The sequence below is a fragment of the Gordionus sp. m RMFG-2023 genome, chromosome 4, assembly GCF_954871325.1.
Source record: "Gordionus sp. m RMFG-2023 chromosome 4, tfGorSpeb1-WG-v2, whole genome shotgun sequence".
NCBI classification, from domain to species: Eukaryota; Metazoa; Nematomorpha; class Gordioida; order Chordodea; family Parachordodidae; genus Gordionus; species Gordionus sp. m RMFG-2023.
In genome coordinates this window covers 21198072-21222078 of record NC_088778.1, presented here as the reverse complement: position 1 = coordinate 21222078, position 24007 = coordinate 21198072, and the positions used below count along the sequence as shown (strand labels likewise).

The 24007-nt window shown below is 26.5% G+C and overlaps 2 protein-coding genes across 7 annotated transcripts in view; one reads left to right on the top strand and one right to left on the bottom strand.

The window, feature by feature from the left end:
• Positions 1–11534, top strand: part of LOC135927930 (uncharacterized) — a 37034-nt gene extending 25500 nt beyond the window's left edge. For all 6 annotated transcript variants that reach the window (XM_065464208.1, XM_065464209.1, XM_065464207.1 and 3 more), the window contains 5 exons: positions 2537–2647; positions 3204–3274; positions 7734–7815; positions 8136–8218; positions 11349–11534. In XM_065464208.1, coding sequence (XP_065320280.1) covers positions 2537–2647; positions 3204–3274; positions 7734–7815; positions 8136–8163 — 292 coding nt within the window. In that variant the 3' untranslated portion in view covers positions 8164–8218; positions 11349–11534. The remainder of the gene's footprint in view (positions 1–2536; positions 2648–3203; positions 3275–7733; positions 7816–8135; positions 8219–11348) is intronic.
• Positions 11535–16030: 4496 nt separating this feature from the next.
• On the bottom strand, positions 16031–18174 carry LOC135928710 (uncharacterized). Its single transcript, XM_065465167.1, has 2 exons — positions 17707–18174; positions 16031–16321 (listed from the first exon to the last, which is right to left on the bottom strand). Exons 1-2 carry the CDS (start codon positions 18172–18174, stop codon positions 16031–16033), a joined length of 759 nt encoding a protein of 252 aa, XP_065321239.1.
• Positions 18175–24007: the final 5833 nt, after the last annotated feature.

Here is a 24007-nt window from a genome sequence, read left to right as displayed (position 1 = left end):
AAAAGATACAAAAGTACCTCTAAATTTTGCGATTAATATTTTACAAATTACTAATGATCTACATATTTCGCCATTTATCCAATCAATAATTAACATCAAAGAGAAAACACCATCGATAATTTGTTATACTCATTTTATTATTAAAACTATTAAGTTTTTGTCAAACCAATCTGACTTCTGTATATTAGGCGTTGATAAAACATTTAATTTGGGTGATATACCTAACTGCTATAGTATTTAAACATATAGCAGTTAAGAGATATAAAACTGATGAATCCCCTATATTTTTAGGACCAATATATTTGCATGGAGATTCTGATATGACCACTTATCATACTTTTTTCTCTCATATAAAATAAATATTAAAAATATCATATTTGGTAGTGACCAAGAAAAGGCTATAGTAAAACCTATTCAGGAAATATTTAAATTTAATACTCATTTAATATGCACACGTCATTTAAAAGACAATATAAGAAAATATTTGTCGGAAAAACAAGGTGTAAATGCTGTTATGTCTAAAAAAATTATACAGGATATTTTTTCTTTTAATGGGATTTTATTTTCTCGGAATGACCAAATATATAATGAAAAATTAAACGATTTACACAATTATTGTAATAATGAAAATTTAAATATTTTTTTGCTATATATAAAAAATAAATTTCAAAAAGTAATTTATGAACATGTTTACATTCCCCTAAAAAATAAAATAATAAATTGTTTATGGACAAATAACAACTGCGAATCTATGAACCATGTTTTAAAATTATATATAAACTGGAAACAACGTCCTTTAAAAGAATTAATCGAAAAAATTAAGGATATCACAATGTTACAAGAAAAAGAATTTAAAAGATCCTTCTCAGGAAAAGGAGAATATTTTTTAAATAATGAATTTTGCAATTATTTAATACCCGAATCGATAGATTGTCATGATACATTAAATAATTTACTTAATAGTCAAAGCAAAGATAAATTACATTCATTAGATAAAACTTTATCTGTTTTAAAACCAAAAGGCTCAAAAAAACCACATCAGCGACGTAGAATTAAAGCAGAAAGGACTCGATAAAATATTTTTTATAAATTTTAATTCCTTATTTTTCCCCAATTTTCCCCTGCTCATAATCTATTTCATCAATATATATAATTTTATTATCCTAAATGTATATTTAAATCTTCTCTGCCGAACAAATTATATTTTATGAACGCAATAATTATATTATAATAACATTATATATCAATTTGGTAAAAATAATTATGATTTATATATGAATGAATAAAATGAATTACCATCGTTATTAATTTATCTGATTAATAAAAATTGCAAAATTTAAAAAAGACTACTAATTTTTTACCAAAATATAGATAATGCTATAAAAAAAATCATAAATATTTTAGTCATCATGATAGAATATGGCGAAATTTATTAAACACATTCAAAAATATTATTTTTAAATTTTATAATAAAAATTTTAAAGACGCCATCTAGCGGATAGAATATTATTTCTTTTACTTTAATAAATAAAAAATGTTACGAGCAATTTTAATTTTATAAAAGTATTGAAGCTAAAATATCTAATAGATAATTTTTTACACCTGTCCAAACCTTTATCTTATTTATAAACTAATTAATTCTCAATTAATATTAGGAAAGTGAAAACCCACTGGAAAATGTTTGGAAATTTAATACATAAATATAAGCCGAGCGATATTTAGTAATAAAAAATTTATTATGTAATTAGCCGAGCGTAATTTAAATAATAAATGATTTATTATGTGGTTAACCGAGCCACATTTCCCAATCGAGCGATATTTACTAGCCGAGCGATATTTTCAGCCGAGCGATAAATAGACCCACCGATCGTAATTAAATAAATTTAAATGAGATATGAATATGATTTAAATAAAGAAATAATTGCTATGAAAAAAATATCACAATATAATAGTTATTATTTACAATAAATAACGATATATAATTTTTTTTCATAATTTAGCTTAATAATTTTTTTAAAAACATTATTAGCAATGTGTTCTAAAGACGTGCTCACTTTTTTTCAAAAAATAAATTTAACCTAAACTAAACAAACTTTCTACAGGAGCGCTTAATTAGACAATATATTTAATAAACAAAATTTAATTTGGGAATTCTCCATATAAAGATAAGGAATGAAATAATAGGCATATTTCAAAAGAGTAACTAGTTACCTTTTCTTGCATTAATATATAACTAGTTACAATTTTTATGCACAAAAGTTTTAGCAGCACAAGTATATTTATAAAAGAAAGAATTTGATGGGAAATCATAAAGTATTTGAGCTTATTTTTTAATACTACAGTACAACTTATCTAATTTTGTAATTATCTGAATCTTTTTTTATGAAATGAATTTTTTGAATCTTAGCATGAATTACTAGTGACTCATGAGAAATTGTGAAATTTGAGAAATGATGTTCATATTAGACAAATAGCACTACCTATTTTATGTATAATGACTAGAATACAATTTTGAAGCTATACATATTTTTTTTAGATACTTAATACTACCCGATGCTTATATGGTAAATAGTAAATGTCTTAAATTTAAAGGAAATAAGTTACACATTTACAACGATCATGCATTTGTTGCCCAAAGAATAGCCCGGTATTAAAATATATTACAAGATTATATATTTAATAGTATAACAATGATTTCATAATTGTATCATAAAGCTGTAATTTTATTCCAACTTTATATATAATATGCAACTTAATTGAGCGTTTGCATTTCGTTATGTAAAACGCACTTCTTTTTTTTTAGCTAGCTAACATTTTAAAAATTACCTTTTTAGCCAACATTATCCAATTTAAAAAATTCAAAATTTTAAAGGGGCTCTTTAAATTTTTCAAGAGGCTCGAGCCCCCCCCCCCTCGTATTGCATTTCAAATTGTATCGTGCAAATTGATCAGCGTTTATAAACATTTATTAAAAAAACGCAAATTTGCTTGCTTTTTTCGAAAATGCTCAATTAGGTCGCACTACAAGCAGTTAAAATTCATCATATTTAATGATAAATAGTTCTTTTACTTGTTAAATTTATTCTAATTTATATAATTTGATAATTTTAGGAAAAATTCTACTTGATTACCACAATTTTTTTTACAGGGTATATTTATTGTTTTCATAAAGACTAAATAGATTTTACCATGAATATTTTTAGGGATGAAACATGTGATGTATGCCATAAATCTATTGGCAGACACTTTGGGAAAGGCGGATACGTTTGTCGAGGTATCACTAAATTTACAGTTAATTACTTTATTTTTAAAACACTCTTTTTAAGTATGCGTTATATAGTCTTGGAATGAGCTTTATTTGTAACTTTCTATAACAAATAAAATTGTAAAATAATTTTCAAGTTAAAAAAAAAGAAAAGCACAAAATATTAAAAATTTATAACTAGTATATATCCTTACATGAATATAATTAAATATAAATAAAAATTTAATCTTCTTTGCGATTGCTCCACTTTTTCAATAATTTGTTCTGAATGTAGATTAAATTTCTATTATTAAGTAAAAATCGTGTATGCAATCGATTTTAAGATGTCGTACTTTTGAGTTAGGTTTATATTATCCTTAATAAAGAAAAAATCTTCATTTCTTATATTAATTGGTATTGCTGCAATGTTGTAATCCTAAAATTTCGGCGGGGGCATGCTATTACTCTAAAAAAATATTAGGGGGCACGCTAAAATGGGGAAAAATAATGGCGAATTTTTATGTCCAAGAATTTGAGGCAATTTTTATAGTATTTCATTCAAAATACATTATATTTATATTATATCAAATATCTATTTAAAAGTTATATAAAAATTGAAATATATTGCAAAAAATTTTAATGCATTTCATAATTATATAATTAAAATATAATGCATAAATTTGAATAGAACAAAAAAAGATGAAAATAAACTACAATATTCGCCATAGTTAATCTTTTTTAATATTTATAATAATATTAACTGCACGCTTTTTTGATTGATATCGTTAGTAGACCTGTGATTGTCAGCCACTTTTTAATATATGGAGAAGAATTTCATTAACGTTATCATAATTAAACTGATATGACTTGAAAGCAAATCCGTCATAATGATATTCATAAAGTGAAAGCTGCGCTCACTTTAACAGTACTGCACGGAATTGTGTTAATATAATTTTGAAACTCTTTCAAATCACAGGGCATTTATTACTTTCATTATCCCAGAACGAGTTATCTTTTTTTAAATATTCCATATCAGATAGGATAGCTACTAAAACTGTAATAGAATCTATAATTACTCAAATTATCGGAATTATCATTCATTAACCTATTTTGAATTTTGTCTTTTAAGGCAGTAATGAGTTTATTTTCGTTGATACCTGAGTACCTTCTGTTTTCCTTTAACTTCTTGAGATATTTTCATATTTTCTCCTTTAGAAATTGTGACCTGATAATTAGATTATTCCCTATACACTTTTTATAATTTTATAGGAATACAATTTTAAAAATTAAGCTTCTATTGTTTTCAATATGATGCTTAAATTGGCTATAAAATATTTCGGTTTGTTATGTAAATGGAATAGTTTAATTATAAAAAATTGATTTATGTAAAAAAAATCTTTTTTGACATAAAGTGGAAATAACCTAAATCTCAGGCGACAAAAGATTAAATAAATTCATTTAGAAATTATAAAAGAGATTAAACATATCCTTAAACGATTTAGAACATGAATCGTTCGCTTTATTGATTATTCAATATTAGGTAAACTGATTGTTTTTGACTGAAGCAAAAACAGATTATAATTCAAACGTCATACCTCAAAGTGAGATCTTATATGAACCAAAAAATTTTCAGAAATAACAGCGGATTTTAGAAGATCCAATAGGGTATGAATTGTCCCCTCTTCATCTTTCGATTCCAGTTCAATTAGGTCTAGAAATTTAAAAATACGATCACCATGAGACTACACCAATGTCTATTATACGCAAATAACTAAGGCGGGTTTATTTGACAACGTAGTAGATTTATCTACAGGATTGTAATATTCGATTTTAAATTGTAATATTATTTACAATTTTTATTTGCATTTCCTTGGCAATAAATTATTAACAAGGCAGAATATCTAGAATGCAATTCATATCTAAACCGTCGTGCTCTTGTAAATCTATTAACGATTCAAAGTTCACAAATGGGCAATTTGATTTTGCAAGAACTATTGGATATCTTTTTTTAAGACCAATTAAAATAGGGAAGGGTTTTTGAATTAAAAATGTATACGCTAAAAAAGTTTAAAATCTGCGGTTGCTTGCTTCCGCGTGACCCCACATTCGAGTACATCCCTCTATTGTTGCCAAAATATACAGTTATTTTAATATATTTGGAAAAAACTAAAATATATTAGCAAAGCTTCCATTGAGTTTCCTGTAGGATTATCTGTTAACATTAATTATTCATACCAAGATTTAAATTTTGAATTTAATAGGCCTTTAGATATATTTATATCTTCTGAATAAAATTTAGCTAAATATTTAATTTCAATATCAAGATTTAATATATCCTAAGAAAGATTTATAGGTAATAGTATACGTAAATTGGATAGAGCCTTTTATAAATCATAAATAGTTAATGATTTGATCAAATTTGTATCCAAATGTAGAATAACAACGGTTATTTTATAGTAATCTACAATTGAATGCAAGTAGGCTTGCGAATCTGAAAATCACATAATTTTGCTTTCGCCTCAACAATAACATAAATCTCTTAATGTTCGTTATCTCTTAGTTTTCTAAGTGATAATATTATAATATTCGTGATTCTCAGAGCTTCAGCCAAATCCATATAATTTTTTTGAAAATATTACATATTAATTGTGGTGTAATTGAATACAGTGGCGTCACTAGGGGGGCGCTAGGACTCGAGCCTCCTAAAAATTTGAATAGCCCCCTGAAGCAAATATTTTTTTATATAATGGCTCCTTAATATCCCTTTGAACTAAAACTAATTATAATTGCCCCCTGAACGATTTCTTTTATAATTCTATTGAGTAATATATAGATTTAATTTTATTATTTAAAAACTAATAAGACTATCTAAATTTTTATTAAATGAATAATATTTTAATTATTAGATTAGATTAATACATATAAATCATATTTTCACTTTCAGCTTGCAATCAGTTAAAAATAGAATATCAATATCACTCAATAAATATTAATTTAGCATTAACAGTTGAAGCTTAATTGACTTTTATTATTTAAATTATTATATAACCCTAATTAGATAAATATTAATTTAACAAATTTAATATTGAAATTAGCCGAGTTCAAAATCACTAATCAACTATATTATTGATTTTTAAATTTGATTACCATGCCTCTTCCTAAGATTATTATCAAGGTCCAAATCCAAATAATTATAAGAGATTATTTATAAAAAGTAAGTAGACATATAGTTTATAATCCTCTATTATATATAATTGGCTATAAAATATTAGGTAAGATGCCACTTTTACAGACGTATTTGATAGTTATATAATATATTACAGTTAATAGTTTAATAAATTTCACTAATAAATGATAATAAATATAAGTAAAGTAATAATTGGTATTCAAATATTTAACGCCATCTATTTATTTAGAAATATTATCAAAAATTTAACATCTTATTATTCATCCCACAATGGATGTAATAAATTAGATAACTTTTCTTCTCTTTTTTTCATGTTTTTAGGAAAGCTATTTTTTTTATTATTTGAAAAACAGTTTTGAGTTAAATTTTTAATACCAGTATATTTTTGATATTTTACAAACTCCTATTATTTTAAGATATAATATACCAACTAGAAGTGGTGCAACAATAATATATAAAATCTTAATTGCTTCTATCATATCATTCTGGTTCTTATTTATAGTTACAAAATATTTTATTTCTAATATGGCATCCCTGCCGTGTAAATAACTTAAGGCTTCAATATATTTGCATAATATCTTCTAAAGATTTTTAGTGTTTTTGCTTTATCAATTTATCTAACATAATAGATATCAATGTCTAAGATTTAAATGTAAGAAAAATACACTTTATATTTTCGTGGGATAAAATATTATTACACAGGGAAGAAATATTTTAATTATTTTTAACTTTTTGCTAAAACTTAAAATAGAATATACATATTTGAAAATATTTTGCAATTCATAATTCATAAAAACCTTTCATTATTTTTAAAAAATTTGCTGTGGAAGGGGGGGGGGCGTTAGCTACGCGCCTGAATGCCATCAATAATTTTTTAAAATGATTCAGTAAGTAAATGATCTTATAATTAGTACCTGTTTAAAATATGACTTGTTTTTGATGTAAGTTCGAAATAATCAATATTATAAATTGCACTATAATTATTTTTAAAATATAAAATTGAGGAAAAACAAATAAAAAGGTGTATTTTTTATTAATATTTTTTTAAAAAACTGATTGCATTTAGGCTTCGATTTAAAAAATTCTTAAACCTGTTTAAATAATTATGAGATCACACATTATATTTTAGATTTAATGAGTGATTCTTTTTAATCCTTAGTAACATAATCATTGCAATTTGAGCATCATTTCTTTTCTTGAATAATTAAATAATTTTTATTGTGAAAAATTAGAATTTACTCATTATCATTTTTTATTTATAATTTTTCACCAAAAATTTTTCAATTCACTTCTTTTTTGCAGATTGTGGGGTTGTAGTTCACAAAGGTTGTCATGATAGAATTGATCAACGCTGCCCTTCTGCGAAAATAACATCAGTGGAAATGTAATATAAATGATTTTTATAAAGTTATGTGAAATGATATATATCATGTGAGAATAATATATAAAGAAAAACAATTTTAATGTTTCCTAGAGTAAGAAATAAGAGTCCAGAGTGTGAAAACTCAGCTATCGGTGTTTCTGACTTGCTTCGAATCCCAGTTAAAAGATTTTTTGTATTTTCATTTATTAATTAGAGGTGGGAATGTTAGAAGGCTGATGTGGTCTAGTTTTTAAAAATTAGTAAGCATACTTCATACACCGGATATATCATTCTAATAAGTTATGACCTATAATATATATCATTTTAAATAAATATTATAGGATATACGTAATGCCAACTGAAACATAGAAAATAAAGCCAATAATCGATTATCATTATATTTTGGAATTTTAGTGTTTTCTGGGTAAATAAAAATTGAATTTCACGACATATAAAATTTGTATGCAAATTTAAAACATAATATATATTAAAGACCTGTAAAAAAAGTTTATTTACCACAACGACAATCTATTACTTAAAATTATTGACCTGTAAATTGATTTATCCAAACTAAATTCTAAAATAATAATAAGGAAAACTACTTTCTGTAAAAATTATTCTGCAATTGTGTACCTAGCTAGCTAATAAGAAGAGCCAATAGAGGGGAACCCGCAGACATTTTTCTAGGGTGGTGCAAAAATATTAATTATTAAAATATAAAAATTTTGGTTTAAAATATTTCCTAACGTGGCTAGATGATTACCGAATACTATAATTTTGTCACGGTATTCATCTATTTTTGGGTAGAGATAGTGGTGTATGTTCATGCGCATATAAGAATTGGTTGAAATAATAAATTTATATTTCAATTCAAATTTATATTGGCCTGTTTTAATATTTTATTAAATAACCTTAAATATATTTGGGCTCTGTGATAAATGCTATATAAGATATTATTATTATAGTTCATACATTTTGTATTACATTCTGTTTGGATTATATTATCAATATGATTGACATTAAATATTTTCTAGCGAATGCAACAATAAAGTCATATGTAGTATAATTAGTAGATTGGCGACGATTAATTTTCTTATTATGAATAAAGAAAAAAACCCATTTACTGTAATTGGTAAAAGTGATGAATCAAATATAATAAGAGTGGTGAAATGAATATTTTAAGTGAAACGAATAATGGTAAACAAGTAAATAACAACTTTGAATCAAGAAATATAACACAAGTAAAATTTAATAATTTTGATAAACAAAACATTGGAGATAAGAGGGTATTAATAAATAAGGAAACCAAGATAGAAATATTATTTCCATACATATGAATTATTAATTTGGCAGAGATAAGGTCATTTATATATCTGAGAATCTTGAAGGAACTTAATTATGAGGAGTTGAAGTTGGTAAGGCAGTATTTAAGCCCACTTCAACTTTGTTTTTGAATTAAGTTTATTCGAATAGAAAGAGGAAAATGTGAAACAGTTCTGGCAGGTTGGCTTTAAAGATTGGCACAAGAGTGTAAGTTCGAATCAGACCCTGATGGGAGATAGAGGGATCAGGTGGTGGCTGGAATTAAACGGGTTGCATTGGAGAAAGATATTCTCACCAGATTTCCAGATGGTAAATGACCTGGGAGAAAGGGTGAGCTTTCAACAAGTTTTAAATATGGCTTTGGCAATGAAAGGAGATTAGGATGAAGTTACAAATATGATGGTAAAAAGGTCAAAAAACCTAAGGAGCAATTGGATAAATTTTTGGGGGTCTAGAGCCCGAAGGAAATTCTTATCCTTTTAATCAAAAGTATCCATATAATATTAAAGAAAAAGGAAATTTTCATTATTACAATAATAATAATAACATGTAAGGGACGTAAGCTACATGTTATGCATTAAGATGACAATAAATCAACGGATTCAATTAATCACATCTTCCAAATTGGTAGAAAGTGCTAAGATATCTGTTAAGATAAATGGAGTACCGATTGAATTTGATTATGATATGGGTGCAAAAGTATCGGTATTTGTAAAACAATATTGGGATGAAATTAACAGTCCAAAACTTGGACCAACAAAACCATTGTCAGTTTCCGGCAATCAACAGCTAGACGTCATTGGTGAAACTATTGCAAGAGGGAACTTGAAAATATAGACAGAACATTACCAATTGTGGTTACCCATTCAAATGACATACTGTTTGGACTACCATGGATACTGGCATTTAATATGTTTATTACACGACAACTTATAATATGTAGTATAACAAGTAAAGATATTATAACAATGGATAAACAAATTGTTGCCATGACTACAGAATATGTCAGTGTTTTGGATGATAAGCCAACTAGTTTTGATCTTGCATATCATGGATTTATTCAATATCACGCATTCGTTTACAACACTTATTTTTATTATAACATAAAATATATATAATTTGTAAAAAATGACTGATATATAAAGCATAAGTTATGCAATATTTATAATTTTTTTAAATTATAATTTAATTTTTTTATAATGCATAAAAATAGAAATAGCTACCCGGGTGCTGGCTTCCCCATTCAAACGGGCATGCTTTATATTACGACAATATGTCAATCATAAATATTTAGCACTTTAAATAATATTTATGATTTATAATATTAATTAAATTATCGATTTATAATGTATATTCATTTTTTGCATTCATCTGCTCTTCCCGCATTATAATCCCCTAACGAACGGACAGACTTGAGTTCGGCTAGATCGAAGTCGGGACCGACTCGAAACTAATTTATTACGAATCTGAATTTATTTATCTGAAAAACCGGGCTGCTAAAAATAAATTTGCAGTTTTATTTAAGATGTTATTATCCAATTTGAACATCTTATTTCATTTTGCCTATGAGCTAGAGTCATTAGCTCAACCCATAGGGGTGGGGGGCAAAATTTCCCCCAAACACTCTTCGGGCCCCTCGCACAAGAAAATGAGTGCAATTAGTAATAAACAATTTTTTTAAGTAAGAAACAAATTTTTTTGAAAATATTATATTCCCGTCAAAGGCCTTCAAAAGCGGGCTTAATCCAAAAAAATTATGGTAAATAAAACCATTCAAACCCCTCACACTAACTCCCATACTATAATGCTGGATACGCATGTGGCTAAGGTTTATTAGATATAAAGTTATAAATTATATTGTGCAAAATATTTATTTTTGAGGTTTGATTTGATAAAAATTATGTGGCAAGTGCTATAAGCTTAAAGTGAATGATATCCTTAATTTTTACAGTTGTTTTTGTTAAAATTCATCGTTAAAAATCGAAATTAGCTAACCTCTACTTATCCATTTTTTAGTACTTGTTAACTCATATTTGTCATAACGTTTGTAAATTTTACACAGTCCGCAATAATTATTTTTATAAGTATTGGCTCGCCTCATAATTTTCTTAAATTTATACTCGTTTACAGGTTCTAGTATATAGTATAGAAATATTAAATCTAAATAAATGAGATTTTTTAGACGAAGAATCAAATATTTTAAATGATTAAAGATATTTTGATATTTACAGACTATTCAATAAATTTGTCTTATAATGTGATATGCGAATCCTTTCCTTGGTTAACATGGTGCAATATATACCCTTGATAGAAACGGTGCCTTTGTGAATGAATATAAATTAATTAACTTTTTAAGTTGTCAATTATATTGATAAATTTTTCGTATAATATGTAAATTATATATTATAATTAATATTTAAAAGGGATTGTTAGTTTACTTTTATGAATAAAATTTAAGGAATTATATATTTAATATGTTTATGGTGTGTTGTTGAAAACCTTGATTTATATTTTTGAAATCGGCTAAATAAAATTTAGTCTAACTATTATTACCATAACCTTGAAATTTCACTAAAAAGGAATTAAACCTTTCTTCCATCTTTTCGGGGAAATCTCAAGGATATGATAATATGTTTGACAAATATCTTGATCTAACTGTTTTTAAAAAATTGACTAAATCTATGTTTTTAGCAATGCTAGTTTATGAGATATATTTTTCTAAATTTAAAATTAAAAAACAATTATAAAACCATATAAAAGATAGTAAAATTTAAAAGTATAAAAGTTTGTATACTGTATTAAAATTTTTTTATTATAATTGCTTTCCCAAAAAGGAATCATAATTGATATGGATCATTGGTTGATTAGAATCGACACAAAACTCCCCTACCCCTTAGAAAATATGCTTGAGTAAAATTTTATGTTTCATAATTATTTCATATTGTTGATAAAACCTCTCCTTTCTATAACAATTGTCTATAAAAAATGCATTAAATAATTCTAAAAAATTTAAACAATGCTACGCAACTATTAATCAAATTTTATTTAAAAAAAATATGTTCTTTTCATGTTTAAAAATTAAAAATATATAATTTCTATATTACTATTTTTTATTCTAACTTGTATCTTGATACCAATTTAAAAAAATTTTTCATTTTATCAATAACTTATTTATACTGTTTATCAAACGAATTGAAGTTCGATTACCTATTTGTGGCTGACGAAATTGATTGAAGAATTAATAAGTAAGATTAACGCAAACCAGATATTTAAAACTTCTATATTCTCTACTCAGTTTAGTTGCTAATTTTGGGAATTTATTTTTTATTTTACCAATTATTTTTTTTATTTTTTTACATACCGTCTACCAAACAAATAAGGCAATAAAATCAGGGATCCAAACCAAACGAATATCGGTTCGGTTCGAACCTCTAAAAATCGGTTTGAACACTTTTGTATTCAAACCTACATTCGAATTATGTATAGGGAAGATTTTTTTTATTTCATAATTAAAATAAATAACACATACATAAAACCTTCATTTTTATTAATTGCACATTATAAAATAATGTTTAATTTATAAATATAACAAATAAATATCTTTGATTAATTTTAATAAGAAAAATTACTTAAAATTTTTTATTAGCCGCACAATTAATATATATTCAAAATTCGTCTCACTCAAATTACATCTATAAGGAAATAATATAAATTTAATTGTTGAGAAACATCCTTCCACATTAACTTGGGTAGCCGGCACTTCCAGTATGATATCAGATTTGATGTGTAATTAATCATTATTAATACTATATGTAAATAATTTATATATTGGATTTAATTTTTCTCTAGGCATTATAATTTATAAGCTTAAAATATTTAAAAAATGTTGTAAAATGGCAATATACTAAAGTTTATAAAAATTATGACTGACTATCTATTAAATGTGATTGATAATAATCTTTAAAGCAATTCTATAATTAAAATTTTTCAATATACTAGTAATAACTTTCACATTATTTTACAAGCATAAAATTATGAGACTCGAACCGGTTCAGAGGCATCTTAAAGGTTCGGTTCAGGTTCGGATAGAAATTTATTGAGAGGTTTAGGTTCGATAAAAATACCGGGTTTTAGCGGTTTAATGGTTGGGTTCAGGTTCGGTTTGGATCCCTGAATAAAATGTACAGATTAAGTAATACTTAAGGGGTTGGTTTAAGTTCAGAATTAGTGTTTCCAAAAACGTGGTTAACTTTAAGCCTAAAGCGTGACAATCATAATGTTTATAATTTGGTTTCTTTTTTTGTGGTTCATAAAAGTGATTGAGGAATCAAAAAATACTAGTCAATTAATAGATATTAGCCTTTATTTTCCATTCTAGCATGATGCCAATTTCGGTAATTTTTTTATTTTGTAAATAACTTTTTTCCCCTTAATCTGATTATACCAAACGGATTAAAATAATGTAGAACAAATCACTAAACTTGATAGAATCTTCAGAATATATTTCAAACTCTTTTCAATCGTGCTAGCCAAAATTTTGTAGCTAATAATTTATTATTTATATTGCTGCTATACAGGTTGAAATACTCACAAATAAAGCACGAAATATTAGGTTCTGAAATAAGTGTGTCTAGTTGTTCAACCAACTTTAACGGAGATGATACAAAGATATTACATATTTTAAAAAGCAAAATAAAATAACCACAGGAAAATCATATCTAATCAAAATTTTTATAAACCGGTCCTGACTGAAAGCCAAGCAGATGTGGGTTTGGGGGCGGCCCTCTAAAACAATTTTGAAATCCTACCCTTCCCCCTTGGATAAACTATACCTATGCCATTAATTGATTCGATGAATGCATGGTTTCTACAAGAGGATTTTATTTTTTTAACATGACCAATTCGCAATGCATATATCAGAATGACAAAACACTTTTCATCAGGTATCGATTTGACTTTACTGAAAGGTCTGCATTGCATCAAGCATTGATTTAAGAATGTCTGGATTTTTATAAAAAAGAGAGGCAAACAAAATTGCGTCCACTTTAATTTATGGTTAATGGCATTCTTTTTGACTTAGATAGTACCTTTTTTATATAGTAATTTTGTTTGATTGATGAAATCTAACAGCAATAATTAATTTTAATAATATTTTTATCAAATATTTATGCGTTAAAAGTTTTATATTAGAAATAAAAAATAACATTTAAAGCAAATAATTATAAAAAATGGATTTAAAAAACTAAAAAAATAATTATAAATTAAGATTAGCTCGGAATAGCTTATGATAAAGCTAATATGATTGAACTTGTGCATGGCTATTACTAGCCTTTGTCTGAGATATCTTTCCCGAGGTTTATAGGTAAATTTACGAATGAATTAGTCTAGTTCTATGATGAAAGATAATGCAAGGCCACCATATGTAGCTAAAGTAGTGGAAATGATTGGTGTAAATGTGTCGTCTGATATCATGGAATATTTGGCGATAACTGTAGAGTTGGGCAGGGCCTCAAAAAAATATAAACATATTTTAAAAATGAGAGTATCTTATATTCAAGATATTTTTTATAAAATGGTCATTACCTATTAGTTAAATTAATTATAAAACAGTTATATTATTTAAATTCTATTTCTACATTTTTCACCTTTATTTATTTTACCTTTTAAAAAATTAATTATTTGTTACTACATTTTGACAACATATCATATCAGTAAATATTCAAATAAAGTAAATCCCGGAAAATAAATAATAATTTCAAATTGGAAAAAAACTACAATTTTGGAAATCTTTTTATTTTTTAAAAAAATATGTGTAAAAATGTATATATCTTTTTAAAAACATTATATAATAATTAATATTTTCGACAACATTATACATAAAAAATCAATTCCCAAAAATAAAAATAAAAAATAAAGATAAAAAATAGGTTAATGATGCTTACTACCTTAAGGTACTACCTATCAAATTTGAATTTTGTTTATTTTTCATTTGGATAGGCACTACCAAATATATTTATAATATATATTTGAAAAATCATGATTTTTGGAGGTTAATGATGCTTACTACTAAGTGAATGTATAAAAATATTCTAAATACCAACCTAATTTGCTAAATATCGACCAAAATTTATTAAAATGTAATACGACCTTTATTATTTAATATATTAATACGGAATCACGTGGTCGAGTCCGGCCTCCTATATATTATCCCCCCAAGGATGGAACCACCAAGTTAGATTAAGAAAAAAAACATGACCATTCCCGGGATTTGAACTCGGGACCATGGGATCAGTAAGCCAAGCTCTTGCTAACTAGGCCATAGAGGCTTTCCAAAAATCACGATTTTTCAAATATATATTATAAATATATTTGGTAGTGCCTATCCAAATGAAATATGAACAAAATTCAAATTTGATAGATAGTACCTTAAGGTAGTAAGCATCATTAACCATTTTTGGAAAACCTCTATGGCCTAGTAAGTAAGAGCTTCGCTTACTGATCCCATGGTCGCTGGGTCGAATCTCGGGAATGGTCATGTTTTTTTTCTTAATCTAACTTGGCGGTTCCATCCTTGGGGGGATGATATATAGGAGGCCGGACTCGACCACGTGATTCCGTTATAATATATTAAATAATAAGGGTCTTATTACATTTTAATAAATTTTGGTCGGTATTTAGCAAATTAGGTTGGTATTTATAATATTTCCATACATTCACTTGGTAGTGAGCATCTATAACCTAAAAATATATAGTTAAAACACGCCCTTTATTTTACGAACAAAAACCCGGGGCAAAATTGAAACATTTTTCGCATAATTGTTTCTTAAAAAAAATTAATTACCAAATAATATAATACAATTTCTTACAATGTATCATCATCTATTGCTAACTCTTCCATTTCATTCTGAATGATTTACTCTGTCCTCCTATCTGACACCATATTACTCGTTTGAACACCCACTTGTCCATCATTACAATTTTGAATATTATTACTTCCCAACCTCATCACTTCGGGTCTCCTTTGTATCATTCTTGCATTAATCATCGGGGAATCCACTTGCTGCCCAATTTCTCCAGACATCATCATGAACGTCCCTCTAGGTAGCGTACGTCCAGCCGTCATGACTCTCCGAGGTGGTCCATTTGATTGCCATCTATTCTCATTGATTTCATTGATCCTCCACTTTGTCAATGGATTTATGTCCTATCCCGCCGCAATTAAAACATTTTACATTGAAACTTGGTCTTCTCATTGGTACCATCGGAGCCATCATTTAATTATCTGCCATTCGGTCTCACCAATATTTCACTCAAAGTTCTAAGCGATTTCATCGGCATACACTCCTCAGTTTGCTGACGTATCCACTGATCATGCCATTGATTGGCCAGACGATGGTTCATATTCAATACTTTTCATATTGTTGGTCGCCTTGATATAGAAGGTGTTGTCCATGTGAGAATGTATTATAAATATTATTTTATTTTTTTTTACTAAAATAAGACTCAAACTTCCTTATTTAATTATAAATTATAGGAAAAATTTTTAATAAAAACCCTTTTTTTCTTTTACAACAACTTTACAACTACATTATTTTCTTCATATTTATTTTTCTACTGTTATTTAATTCACATAACATTTAATTAACACGTTCCAGTTGCTTATCAAAAACAATTTTATATTCTTTACTTTCCCAATGATTTTGATTACTTTAACCTACTATATATTTTTTTTTACTAATTTTCAAAATTAATTACTTTTACTCAATTCTTAACCTCTTTTATCTTCCAATATCCTAACTTTTAATTTTTTAAAAAAAAACCAATTCTTCTACAATTTACCTTCAATCATAATTAATTATTTTTCTTTGAAACACTAAATTCTATCTTTACAATCCCTCTTTTTAAAAAAAAATAACTTTTACAACACACTTTTCTAAAATTTTTCCTTGTTTAATCAATTCCATAATTTATCGCTTTTACTCAAAATATATTTATTAACCTCTTTTCTTATTTCACAATTTATATTCTAATTATCTTACAAAACGAATTTTCTACAACTTAAATTCCTATAATAAATCTTTTCCCTTTTCCTTGAAATTCACTTTTAACCCCATTTTTATAAACGACTACGCACTCTTCTTTTTTTTAAAAAAACGTTCCTATTTCATATTTTTAAATCTTTCCCATTTCTCTTTTTTTAAAAACTAATTAATTACTCCCTCCTTATTTTTTATTCCTTCTATTATTCTTTAAACATGTAATTTTTAACTATTTCTTTTAAACAACCCCCATATTACTTTACTTTTTATTAATGAATTCTTTACATTCCCGCGTATATTTTACAACTGTGCTAATTTTAACAATTTTATTTTAAAATCTATTAATTCTAATCAAATCCATTCAAAGTAGTTACCTTGAGAACCATTTACACAAAATAACCCCGAAAATATACATATTAATTTAATTTCAATAATCCCATATATATTTTTTATTTATTTTTTTTACATTACTGACCTATCCCAACACAAAAATTTTTTTTTTTAACTCAGCGTATTTACCTATCAACTAAGTTTATTTGCGACATTTTACCTGATCTCTATAGCAACGCACTTCCGTCATATCTTTCAATCTTATTTTACACAATTTATTACCTAAATTTTCTATAATTATCCCCTTTTCCCATTTTTTATTACTCCGATACATCCTAACCCAGACCATTTGATCAAATATATATTCATATTCCACAATTTCTAACATTCTCGAAACAGGTTTTAACATATCTAAAAAAGTATTAGTTTTCCTTCCCAACATTTTTTCCGAAGGAGATTTACCATCCCTTCCTACCCCATTATTATAATACAAATGAGCTATCCAAACTTCTTCTTTGCCTTCCTTGGCCTTTCTCAACCAACCCTTAACAATAGCCACCAATCTTTCTGCATCTCCGTTAGAACTAGGGTGATACGGTGGTGCCAGCATATGTTGCACATTATTTCTCAAACAAAAACTCCCAAACATTTCGCTCACGAACCCCGACCACCATCCGATACCACCCATTTCGGAATGCCAAACCTAGATCATAATTTCTTCAAATGTTACAATTCCCGTAGTTAAACCATGTACCTCTTCAAATTCAATCCACTTTGAAAAAGCATCTACACTTAAAATAAATTTTTTATCATTACACTCAAAAAAATCCATATGCACTCTTTCCCAAGCTCTATTTACTTTCGGCCAAACAATTTTTTCAATTTTCCCATTCATTCCAGGCCACCAAACATATTCCCTTCCCCACTGTTTCATTCGCGAAATTCCTTGATGGCCCGTGTGTAATATTTTCAGAACTTTGTCTTTCAGCTGACTCGGTATAACCGCTCTATGCCCTCTCATAATGCAACCGTCTACCACAGTTAACTCAGTTTCAATACATTAATTTGTTCTCACCGACATCCTATGGCTTTTTCCCCATTATTTGCAATTTTAATAATTTCATTTTCTTATCTTTTAACGTATAATTTCTAATATCCTCCCATGTGGTGGGACCACCCCTTAAACCACAAGTTAAAGTACAAATTAAGGGCCCTTCACCTTTCCTATCTTGACCTGACAGTTTCTCATCGGTCTCTTCACCAACTATCAATCTTGATAAAATATCTGGTAAAAGATTTTCTTTTCCTTACCTATACTTTAATTCCAAATCAAAACTACCCACTAATAATAACCACCGTTGAAGCCTAGGTGATATTGTCCTTCTTAAATAAATAAATCAACGGTTTATGCCTGTAGTCAATGGCAACATTATAATAAGTTGTACTTTTGTTGTATCAAGAACTTTATTATCATCAATATATATCAAATCATGTCCGAAGACAAAGCTTCTTCAGACATGTGATCCTTTTTCCCCATAATCACTCACCAAAACTAATTTCAAAAGATTACTTTTGATCGACATTTCTTATATATCATTATATATATAAATATATAACAAAAATATAGCTTATTATAATAGTATTATTTTTATCAACTGACTCAATTTATAAGCTCATTAAAATATATAATAATAATGATGCCAAAATGGCCTTATTATGTTTATCAAAATAGAAATTTCCCAAATCTCATGCCTATACCATCTTGGACAGTTTTTAATAAAAGTAGTTGCAAACTTGAATTTTTAAGTTTTTATGTTACCCTTAATCCCAGATAGTATGTGTCAAATACGTGTATTGGAAAAGAAAAGTTATTTATAATTAAAGATAAACAGTTAATTTGTAAGGATAATTGAAAAGTTTAAATTATAAGCAAATTTGACAATTATATGAAATAATTATTGATGGTATGTAAATTTTAGTAGTATAAATAGTGAGATCGAAAATGTAATATTTCAAGAAAAAGAAAAGAGAAAGATTTATAATTGTTACTTTATATTTTGATTTTATATTTTTACGCTTTAGTTTATGTTATTTTAGAATGATTTTGATTAACTATATATTTAAATAAATTAATTTATTGTCTTCAATTCTTGATCTTAATAATCACTAATTGTTTTAAACAGTATAGACACTAATTTTCGATAAAATTAATACTTTACTTTTGTAAATGGTCTAATGCTATTTCTATAGGACCTAAAATATCTGTATCTTTAAAAATTGGACTATCAATTTTTTCAAAAAATTTATTTATATTTGAATAATGTAGTCACTCTTTCTTATAGGATATTCTAGTTATGCATGGAACTTTCAACTGATTACCTATTGGCTCTCAGATTCTGGCTTTTCACATGCATTCCATAGTTGTACATTTTCCTATCATTTATAGGCTTAGCCAGGATTTTGCTGGGGGGAGGTTGGAGTTCACTATTAGGTTGGTTTTATACTCTTAATTTTATTGGAGATCTTTAAGATCACACTTATTATAGGCCTTAGGCAATGTTAATTTTAATACTTCTTTCTAAATTTTGATTATAGTTATTATTTTAAAATATTATAAACTTTTGCTTATTTTTCTTTGAAATTATAGTTTACAGTGATATATTATATAAATTTTTGTAGGAGCGGAGGATAGAGGATGTGCAGAAATAAAATTTTTATTAGCATGAAATGATATTTATGGGAACAAGCAAATTTATGAAAGGGAGATTAGTCCTTGCACCCTTCTCCTCCTTCAGGCTAATTTTTCTATGAATCATTTATTATTTTGCGAATTTATATTATCAAAATTATATATCATTTTTAATAGATATTTTATAATTCCAAGAAATTTATTATTTTTGTTCCAATCCAAGAATTAAATTTAAAAAAAGATATACAATAGTTGCATAAATTTTATATAGAAGGATTATGTTATATAAATAAAAAGTGAATAAAAGATTATTGTTAAGATAACAAGCGAATCCTTAGACAAATCTATGGCACAATCTTAAAAAACTCTTAAAAGATATTATAAAGTACGATGAAAAATAATCAAGAAATACCAACGTTAATTCTTAAAAGGACAATATTGATTCGTTTACGAAATTCTGAACTAAACTAAATGCTTATTTCACGTTAAATGATAAATTTGACAACGACCAAAAACGAGCAGCTCTTATATCGACATTATCAACATATCATTTAAATAAAATTATTCTAAAATTCGCTCAAGTCAATAAGTAAAATAAAATAAGACGATATGTTGGATTACTTGAGAGCAATGAGAAAAAAAATAGCACCATGAAACTTTCAATTTGTAAAGCGTGTGCAAAGAGACCGGGAAACTAACTTTAAATTAATAAATTCAATCACAAAATGTAATTTTAAAGAAAATAAATAGCAAATAACGGGTTAGAAAACAGAGAGATAAAAACAAAGTTCTTGTTGGAAAAAGATATGGAAATAGAACCAGTCGAAAAAAACTACTTTGAACTAAGGATAATATATGAAAAGGAGAAATTAAAAGGAATATTTTATAGTCTAGCCTAAAAGGAGCGAAACGAAGATAAAATAAAAATTAACGAAATTAACTTTAATCAAAATGATAAAAGGCCCGGGTTCGGTTTAAGGTTAAAAAATAGGTGGGTTCGATTCGGGTTCGGTTCAGAGAATATTTATGAACCCGGGTTTGGTTCCGAATTCAGCTCAGGTTTAGGAATTTTTGAATTGGTAAAAAAAAATAATCTATATTTAAATTATAATTAAAAAACTAGACATAAATTTGGTATAAAAAATAAATTTTTTATTTTATTTATAGGTAATAAATAGTTAAAAAAACAAAGCATAGTCATGTATAGATTTAAAAATTTTATTTAGACGTATTTCTTTAAATTAACAATAACCAGTGTTGTTAAAATAGCGCGGTACTTTTTCAATAGCGGTAGCTTTAGCGGGCTACCTTTTTTAGAAAATAGCGATAACGGTAGCTAGCTACTTTCAATTTTACATAATAAATACATCTAAAAATTATTAAAATATATTTTTTATTAAATCTAAAATTATAATCCTTTTATTTAATTTAATTTAATAAAATTTATATTTAAAAATATACATTATAAATCTAGTTAGCATTATAAATCTAGTTATTAAAAATGTGTGAGATTGTTGAAGATAGCGAAATTTCTTTGGAAAATGAGAAAAATATAGATTATCCTCTCCCAAAATTTAAAAAATACTTTAATCTTGAAGAAAAAATTACTACTGGATATCGGTTTCGATGCAAGATGTGTCGCAAAATTTTATCCTCAAATTATACAAGCAGCTTTAATTTGAAAAAACATTTGAAGGTAATATATTAAACAAATTTTATATCAATGTGTAGAATAATCTTTAATTTTTAAAATAAATTTAAATCAAAGACCAATCATTTTTTATATATTCATAAATTTTATCTAAATTTTTTAAAATAGTTATTTCAATCATTTTTATGTACTTATCTCCTACATAATTTTTATTCTAAGTAGGGGAGACCGGGGTAAAACGATAGGCATTTTGCATATTTACCATAAAAATTTTAAACAAGAGTCAATCACAACAAATTATAGATCAATGTGTAGCCTTATCCCTCTTCTACAAGATAAAAAAAAGTGTAGCCCTCTACCTATAATATTTTAGGAGCTATGATTAGTTATGTAAAACTACTCATTTTCGCCATTTTACCCTGGGTACAGGGTAAAATGGATAAGCACTAGGGTAAAGTGGTTAAATTAATATTTACATATTTATTGTTTTATTTAACAAATATTACAAATTTAAGATTTATTTATGATTTTTATTTAAAAACTAATAGATACAATAAGGACATGTAAAATAATTATCATAATTAGCACATTTAGAATGTGCCCATTCAAGGCACATTGTACATTTTAGCCATTCATCGCCCTCGCGACTATTTTTATAGTTTTTATTACAAATAACACATAAACAATTATTTTTTGATATCTTTTTTTTTCTCTGAATTAATAATTTTTTTTTATAAGGTGTAGATGTTAATATTTCTGAATTCTATTTTTTAGATATTTTATCCGATGAAATATTGAATAATTTTGGAATAGGTATTATAGATGAAGGATTGAATATTTTATTATAATTTTTTGAGCATGATGGTAACATATCATGATAAGGTTCATCTATATCATCTGCATTTTCGTTCAATAATATAGATAAATCACTATCATTATTTTGAGTCACTGTAATATTTTCATCATTATTTTCAAATTCAATATTTGAGCTAGCATTTGAATTATTACAGCAGATATAATCTTGTTCTGTAAATATATTTGGGTTTAAAGGAAATATGCCACATGCTAAGAACCCATTTAATATATTATTTGGTGTCACTGCTCTTGGTATTTCATTTTTTAACACTCCTGGAATATCATAAATCTGAAATTGTTGCCCCACATGATTTCTCATCCATGTGTCAATAGCCCCATTATAAAACTTTTTCAATGGCCCATAAACTGCTTTGTCTAATGGTTGGAGTTTATGCGAGCAATGTGGTGGAAGTGTTAGAATAACAATCCCATTGGAGCGACAATAGTTTATAACGGAAATTGAACAATGAGAGCTATGGTTATCTAAAATTAATAAGACATTTTTCTCATTGGATGCACTAGAATATTTTTTAAAGTGTTCCAAAAAAGATAAAAATTCCTCCTCTTGCATCCAACCCGATGCGTTTCCCACACCCTTAGATCCAATAGGCCCATCACGAATAAATTAATCTTTGTATAGTTTTCTTGGAAAAATAAAAAATGGTGGAATGCTATGGCCTATAGCATTGATGGCTAAACATATTGTAACTAACGTTCCTCTTTCTCCTGACGTTATAGAGCCGACTTGTTTGGCACCCTTCTGTGCTATAATTTTTGCAGGAGTTTGAATGGTGGTAAAACCACTTTCATCTGCATTCCATATATTATGTGGTTCAAAGTTATAAGAATTATATAGCTTAATTAAATTTTCAAAAAATTTATTGACATTTGTGGGATTGAAGCCATATGCTCTTGCTAGACTAGTAGCTTCAGGGGTACGAATCGAAAGTTGGGAATGTCGTTTTCTAAACCCCATAAACCAGTCCTCTCCAGCCATACCATTAGTTGTCCAGCTTTCTGGGAAAGATTTGCCATATTCTTTAGCAAGCTGATATGCAAATCCTCTTATCTAGTTTATTTATAAAATAAAACAATTTCATTTTAATAATTAACAATACCAGTTCCATAGAGTTAAAATGATATATAATTAATTTCATAATTTTAATAATGCTCAATTTAAATATCAATATTAATTTGGTAACTTTAATATTAAATATCAATATTAATTTGGTAACTTTAATATTAAATATCAATATTAATTTGGTAACTTTAATATTAAATATCAATATTAATTTGGTAACTTTAATAAAAATGCTTTAGATTGAG